Here is an 8,192-nt window from a genome sequence, read left to right as displayed (position 1 = left end):
TTGGGTGTACAGAAAAAAATTCCCAGGAAAAAAAAAAAGAAAAAGGAAACATTTTGTGAAGATAAATATCCTTTGTAACTATTAAACATTTATTTTAATATTGTGGTTTCTAATGCCGATGTATTATATGTAAAAAAGGAAAAACTATCAGATATTATTATATATATTTTACTTAAATTTTTTTTTGCTGTGCTGATAAATGCATTTCATTCACAACACCATTTTAGAGGTATTCAGGCATATACAGTAATTGAGGGGGAAGAGAAATCAGGACGGAGCGCTACGACTGTGTCAAGTCATCGACCACAATAAAGATTCATATTTACCGCTCACACTTTACAATTTTTAGCTTCAAAAGGTTTTGTTTTTATTTTTGGTTTTCCCCCTCAACATTAATTACACACATTTCAGCGGACAATTAATTATTCATTTGTTTTATTTATTTTTTCAGCATTTAAATGTTAGCAGCAAAAATAATTTTCAGATTTTGGCTGTATTACTTCCAACATTAGAAGTTTAAAAAAAAAAGGGCACCGCTCAGGAGAAGCATGGTTATGGAGGTCTTTTATTTTGGGGTGGGGGGTGCATTTGAAATGAATTATGGAATTAATATTTAAAAATAGGAAAGTTTTTTTACCTCATTTCCAGGATCTCAATATGTGTTTTACTGAATGTTTTCATTTTAATACTTTTTAGGTTTGTAAATCTCACACTTTAATAATGTATATAATAGAATAAAATAATATAATCTGCACTATAAGGGGGGTGACTGATGTGAAATGTGGAGGCCGCCATCGCTTTCTATCTGCTCTAGAACAAGTGAGCAGGTTCAGATACTGAATTAAACCGCGGTAGACACGGTTAGAATTTCGGAACATTTGTTTGACTCTCCGTTTATTGATGTGGTGAAATAGAATATCAATTTTGACCGCAGTGGTGAAAGTTTAAAGGAGCGGGTTGGGAAAAAAAAAAATTCAAGGAAAAAAAATTAGAAATTCTAGCAGTGACTGATGTTTGTTCGGGAAACTCCATTTATTCCAAAATAAAAAGGAAACTCAATCAATTAAAAAGGACAAAGGGCGAGTCTCCGATGGCTTATCGATCACGCTGACCGGATTTTTCGTACGAATGTTTGTGGGACAATCTACCCGTGTACATGTATACCTAACGTCAGGTATACACGGATTCATCGCTGAGCAGATCTTCATGCCCTTCACTCGTCAGAGGTCTGGAAGAAAGCATTGCACCAGCTGGGCAGTGCCACATTCAGTGAGATGAGCCCTACAGCAGGACTAAAGCTAAGACTGACGTGCTTTAAAGAAGAAAAAAAAAAACTCTCTCTTACCCCCCAACTGAGGATAACAAGATTAGGATTATATTTATATAGATACACACACACACACACACACACACACTATAATTTTATTCTAATATTGCTTTCATCGGTCTGTGAAGGTTCTCATTCCTCCAGGTCATGGTATAGCTGTAAAAACAAATAAGCCAAGACAACTGGACTTGCTGTATTTTTCTTGAAGATGTTTTTCTGGTCATCCGACCAGCTTTCTCAATCCATTGTCTTGATTATATTTATTTTACAGATACTTGTTACCCTCTGTGGCTACACGTGACCCTTTTTACAATGCTAATGGCAAGTAGCCAGACTGACACCCTGTAAAGCAGCGGTTCTTAACCTTTCTAGTGCCGCGACCCTTTGATAAAATTGCGACCTGATGGAGAACTGCAGGTCCACTACTGCTGATTGACAGCAGCAGTGGGCGGGTGCAATAGCTAGTTTGCTATTGGCTATTGCAAAGTGAACTAGCCAATAGGAATCTAGCTATGCATTCCTTTTTTGTTTTTCTGACTGATGGCGGCCAGCGGCGCCGATGTCACAAAAAAACCAGAGCAGGGAAAGGTTTACTCTGCTCGATCGAGCAGCGTAAACCTTTCCGGTAGAAAGTGTTTCTCTCCCGGGCGGTTGGAAGGCGCTATCTAATAGCGGGAGCGTTGGGATGTCTTTAGGCGACCCCTGGCAAATCGTCATTGGACCCCCCAGGTTGAGAACCGCTGCTGTAAAGCTTTCATTGCCGTGCTGCACGCAGTTATGGGATGGAACTCGCCATTCTATTGTGTAAAAGAAACAAAAGCCGGCCTATCACTGCGGCACTTTCTATCGCTGCAGTTGTCTGTCTGATAATTCTCTGTATCGGCCTTCCGTCTCCTAGACTCTGTAACATTTCTATACGTCTGGACTCAATTATTCATAAAGCTTTCCCAGAATCAAAATGTAAATTGGAAAAAAAAAAAATTCTCTATAATTTATTTTGTGAATGTTTTAATTTTTTGTCTCCGTGTAACATGAAATCCGTACAGAAAATGTACATTTCTATGCGCAGCCAGCTGGCTCTGGCACCTAAACGGTTCTAACTGGCGCCGTATGGGTGGGTTCATGTTTATGCGGGTCATAAAACTGACAAGTTAGCTGAGATGGATCTGGTGGTTCAGTTCAGCGTGTTCTAAAGACGCAGAGATTCCGTGCCGAGGGAAACAAATACAAAGGAAAAAATATATATATATTTTTTTCCTTCTGTTCATTCAGAAGGGAATTTATCAAATCTGGAGCAGCTGTGCACGGCAACCAATCAGCTTCTCTCTTTCATTTTCAAATCTTAAATGAACAAACTGAAGAGAGAAGCTGATTGGTTGCCATGAGCAACTGCTCCAGATTTTGATCAATTCCCCTCTCGGTCTTTCCAATCAAAAAAATTGAATATTTGCGTAAAATAATGAACGGTGATCCAATGTTGAATCATTTCTGCCGTTGAAGCTTCTTACAAATGAGCTGGATGATCACAGAGCCGTGACCTGGGCGAGAAATCACATTATATAACGGAGACTGTTGATGGGATTTTATATATATAAAAACTAGTTTAAAAAAAGCTGTTAATACTTTTGTTTACATTTAATAAAAAAAAAAGTAAAAAATCATTTACAATTCACGTATTAAAAACAAAACTAAAACAAATCACTTTATAATCTACAAATGGAATTAAGGAAAGAAAGCGGCATTCCAGTACATTAGTACATTGCGGTATGAAATGTTTGGATGTACCCACCATGTGAAGAATCATTTCATAGAACACGCACTCCTGTGTACACAAATATTTATTAAACGGTCACATTTGATTAGTGTCCAGGGAGCCCCCCCAAAAAAGCAGCGACCTTTCCAATGCCTCCGCTTCACTGGCCGTGGGCTTGGCCCCACCTCTTGTTACTCACTATTGGTCAGTGAGACTGTCCATCACAGCAGTTGGCCAATAGTGAGCGCCCATGAGCACAGAACCTTCATTGATACTTTGGGGGTACAACATAAAGCCTATGTAGATACAACGGGGGGGAATTTATAAAAATCTGGAGCAGTTTCCCACGGCAACCAATCAGCTTCTCTCTTCAGTTTGCTCAGTTGGGATTTGAAAATAAGAGAGAGAAGCTGATTGGTTGCCGTGCAAATCTGCTCCAGATTTGATACATTCTCTCTCTCTCAATGAGCTCCTGAGATTTTGTAGAAGATGCCCCAAAGGGGGTAGATCTGAAAGCACCTACTCCAAGCATCTCGCTTGAGGCTGAGGTACCATGACGCAGCCCGGTCACAGGGGATTCATGGTCTCAGATCAGCATTGAATAGAAGTGAAAGGTTAGTAAATATTTGTACTCACAGGTTTGCTTCAAAATGTAATTATTATTTTTTTGGATGATCAGCCCCCCCAAAAGAGTGGCGGCGCTCGTCTACAACGTCCACTCCTGTTCACCAAAGGCACTGAAAGTATATTCATATCTCCTATAAGAGTCCAGATTGTAGCAGAAGATCAGAGAGCTCCGCCCCCCTTTCTGTCCAGTGTCGGTAGGTGGTACGGCTTGACGTGCGGCTTCCCGTGTTGGTGGTTTTCAAACTGTCAACATAAGACACAATCAGCCAATCGCAGAGCCCCGCACCCTCCCCCAGGGACCATCCGCCCTACAGGTACTGTACCTTGGAGTCCATGTACTTGACGCTGGGAATTATGGGTAGTTTCCCACCGTTTCCGGGGAACGGGAACACCGATTGATACTTCATGGACGGGAAGGAGACTGGCTTCGTTACGGCCGGTAGGTTAAATTTTGGCATCTCCATTGGGTAGGCCGGCCCCTGATGGTGGAAAGGAAGGTCCGCCATGGTTTTTAAGGCCTGCTTTAAAATAAAACCATTTCCTTTTGTTTTGTAATGCAGAACTACAGCAAACATCATCGTGCGTGTATCATAAAACACCAGCCATTCGCCATTTCAACCCCCCTCCCCTCCCCCCCATATTACATCAACATGATATAGAGAAGTATAGAAACGTGTCAGCTTGGCGCTCATTGGCTATTTCCCAATGCCCATATAGCGTGTCCCTGGTGCTGGGTAAGCGCTCAGACTGCGTCTAGATGTATCGACCAATGAGGATGAGGTGTAGAGGAAGAAAGTTGGAGGGATTGACCCTTTATGTCTCCCACCCCGGTCCGGTCTTCATGGTGGAAGATATCCGGATATCCTGGTGGACGCATCACCGGCCCATCTTACTATAATGGTGGCCAACGGCAATGTGCCTGCGCAGCGTTGGACTCGGAGGTGAGAAGACAACGAATGTGGTTTCTGATGATGGAATGCGTTTCCTGCGGTAGAGAAACCATCCCGAAGAATTGTTTAGCTAAGCTCCCCGATAGGCCGAGGTCTGCGAGGGTTGTAACCAGCTTATTATCCAGTCAAAGAAAGCCTTAGGTCTCGTTCACACCTAGGCGTATTGCATATGCGCGACCGTCGCGCGTTTTTTTACCGCGATTCGCACGTTTCCGAAGGCTACTTGGCTGTATCGCAATGGAAACGCGCAACAAAACGGCCCAAAGTAGTACCTGTACCTTTTCAGGCGTGGGCCGTTTTGTAGCGTGTTAGGGACGGGCGGAAATACGCCAATGTGGGAACGAGACCATTGAATACAATGGCATTTAGATGTTTGAGCGTTTTTGTTTTGAGCGTAGAACGCGCTACAAAACGGTCAGGTGTGAACGAGGGCTAAGGCCCCATTCACATTGAGCGATTTGCAAATTGCGTGTTTGTTGCGCGATTTGCATTTTGTGCGATATCGCGCAAATGCTCGCATTGAGCAAGCTAGAATCGCGGCAAAATCCGCTCCAAAAAGGGTCCTGCTGTAGCGATGCGCGACCCGCGACGGACAGAGCCCCATTGAGATGCATTGGAGAGCGTTATCGCGGGAATTACCGCGGGATAAATCGCTCAGTGTGAATGGGGCCTAAGTCCTCCCGTGCTATCGGCCAATGTATCAAAAGGGCGGCCTTGTCCTTCCCCGGCCCGAAGCCGAATGTCATTGAGATAATGAAAACTGTAACCCCTCCCCCAAGAAAAACACTGAGCGTCACGTGTCCCCTGGGCCCGCCGAGCGTCACGTGTCCCCTGGGCCCGCCGAGCGTCACGTGTCCCCTGGGCCCGCCGAGCGTCACGTGTCCCCTGGGCCCGCCGAGCGTCCCGTGTCCCCTGGGCCCGCCGAGCGTCCCGTGTCCCCTGGGCCCGCCGAGCGTCCCGTGTCCCATGGACGGGCGAAGGTGAAAGTTTTACCTGCCTTCTTCCTTGGCCGGCGATCCGCATCAAGTAGCTCATGGAACCTGCGGTGTTGGACTTTTCCGGCATGCCGAATTTCCGGGACAGAACGCGCTTCTCCAACGTCCTGAGGATGGAACATATGAGAAAGGTGAGGACGGGCGAGTACCGGCGAGTACCGGCGCTCCCGCAGCACTAACCTTCCTTCTGTGGAGGGCGGGGACAAGACCACTGCACTCGGCTCCATCACTGACCGGACGGAGCCGCAGCCGAGCTTTGAGCGCCCGCTCACACCGGGGGGTTCGGCACGTGCAGGGCCGGCGACATGAACGTTCCCGTACATTGCTATGGCGACCGTCCTCATAAAATCCGTGCGGAAAGTGCGCTGATCCGTGACCGCCCCGGTGTGACTGGGGCCTAAAACAAGAGCTCACTGACCTCTGTAGCTGTAGGCTGTGTGGTGCATTCACACGGGACACGGATGTGGTTATTTGTCAGAGGCTCCGCCTCCTGCAGCTTCTGCTTTGTGTTTACAATAGAAATGAGAAGAATGCAAAGTTATGCTGGGATTAGGGAAAGCTGAGTCACCGCTGGGAGAGGGCGCAGGGGGGAGGTGAGTCACCGCTGGGAGAGGGCGCAGGGGGGAGGTGAGTCACCGCTGGGAGGTGAGTCACCGCTGGGAGAGGGCGCAGGGGGGAGGTGAGTCGCTGAGTCACCGCTGGGGGAGGAGAGCCGCTTGTATCAGTGAGAGGTGTGAAGGTGATCTTATAAATCACTGCTGGGAGGGGGAGCTGATTCCGCTGTCTCCGAAGTGCAGATATCACCTCAGAACAATCATCCAAACTACAGAGCGCAGTAAATGGAAATCTGCAGAACTTAATTTACAATGTGCGTTAAGGAAGAACTCCGGGGACATTTTGTATGAACCCCTCCCCCGCACTGCAAAGGGTTAACGGCTCATTTTGGTCTAGGGAGGAAAATAAGAAAGTTATACTCATCCGATCCTTGGAGCTGGACGGCTCTTAGACCGGTCCCCGGAGCATCCCTCTCCCTCTGCTCCCGTCAGACCCAGTGCTCTGCCATGCTAATGACGCTCACGCTTTCCCTGATGCGCGTTTTGGCTTTTGACCGACTTTATCTTTTCAAAACTTTAATAATTAGAGAACAAAACCCCGGCTGACACGACACCGGAGGGAAGGCGGCAGTGAGATCGCAGAGAGCTGTGCGTGGCGTCTCCCCACTATCAGCTCTTCATGTGTATTGGGCTACATGGAACATGCGTTGTTGCCAGTCTCTGCCCGGGGCCCATAGTGCGCGTGGCGCTCGCTGATCATATTTCGGACTCAGTCGGGGTATTACCTGCATTCTGCAAAGTAAGCGTGCTGCAGGGACTGTCCGGCGGTGATCCGCTCCTCCGGGTCGTACTCCAGCATGGCGCACATGAGCGAGACGCTTTCCAATGAGACGCCTGGAAGCAGCCGGCTGACCCCGCCTCCTCTTTTGGACGGGAAGTCAAAATTCATTGCTCGTGACCTGCAAAGGAAAATGAAAGTCTCAGTAGAAGTGACAACAAAGACACGTCCGGCACAGCGCTGCAACACCGACGGCCCCGCCGCACATTTATTACTGCAGATATACTACAGGAGATGGTCAGAGACTGCAGACATGATACAGGAGATGGTCAGAGACTGCAGACATGCTACAGGAGATGGTCAGAGACTGCAGACATGGTACAGGAGATGGTCAGAGACTCCAGACATGATACAGGAGATGGTCAGAGACTGAAGACATGCTACAGGAGATGGTCAGAGACTGGAGATATGGTACAGGAGATGGTCAGAGACTGAAGACATGGTACAGGAGATGGTCAGGGACTGCAGACATGGTACAGGAGATGGTCAGAGACTCCAGACATGGTACAGGAGATGGTCAGAGACTGCAGACATGGTACAGGAGATGGTCAGGGACTGCAGACATGGTACAGGAGATGGTCAGAGACTCCAGACATGGTACAGGAGATGGTCAGAGACTGCAGACATGGTACAGGAGATGGTCAGAGACTCCAGACATGCTACAGGAGATGGTCAGAGACTGAAGACATGGTACAGGAGATGGTCAGGGACTGCAGACATGTTACAGGAGATGGTCAGAGACTGCAGACATGGTACAGGAGATGGTCAGAGACTCCAGACATGCTACAGGAGATGGTCAGAGACTGAAGACATGGTACAGGAGATGGTCAGAGACTGAAGACATGGTACAGGAGATGGTCAGGGACTGCAGACATGTTACAGGAGATGGTCAGGGACTGCAGACATGTTACAGGAGATACCCTGTGATGGAGAGGTGGAGCGCCCCTTTAACCTTCACAATACTACACAAAGGTAAAACCACTTACTGTTTAAACTTCCTGAGCACAGCGGAGGTCGGCGTGCCGAGGACATCGTGGATTTTGGATATCTGGTCCAGTTCGTTTGTGCCAGGAAAGAGGGGATGGAGGCTGAAATGTAGATAGAGGAGAATGAGCCACTTATGGTGTTATGGTACGAGGACACACACA

General features: G+C 47.1%; 1 protein-coding gene across 1 annotated transcript in view; it reads right to left on the bottom strand.

Annotated features, from left to right (window-relative positions):
* Positions 1-3,865: 3,865 nt before the first annotated feature.
* MOK (MOK protein kinase) overlaps positions 3,866-8,192 on the bottom strand; it is a 20,521-nt gene continuing 16,194 nt past the window's right edge. Inside the window, exons 8-12 of the mRNA XM_018561091.1 lie at positions 8,031-8,132; positions 6,992-7,165; positions 5,651-5,759; positions 4,031-4,228; positions 3,866-3,950 (exon numbers count right to left, since the gene is read on the bottom strand). Coding sequence (XP_018416593.1) covers positions 3,867-3,950; positions 4,031-4,228; positions 5,651-5,759; positions 6,992-7,165; positions 8,031-8,132 — 667 coding nt within the window. The 3' untranslated portion in view covers position 3,866. The remainder of the gene's footprint in view (positions 3,951-4,030; positions 4,229-5,650; positions 5,760-6,991; positions 7,166-8,030; positions 8,133-8,192) is intronic.

Source organism: Nanorana parkeri, unplaced genomic scaffold, assembly GCF_000935625.1.
Source record: "Nanorana parkeri isolate BGI_ZX_2015 unplaced genomic scaffold, ASM93562v1 scaffold499, whole genome shotgun sequence".
Lineage (NCBI taxonomy): Eukaryota > Metazoa > Chordata > Amphibia > Anura > Dicroglossidae > Nanorana > Nanorana parkeri.
The sequence above is the reverse complement of the archived record's forward strand: the minus strand, read 5'-3'. Positions and strand labels throughout refer to the sequence as shown.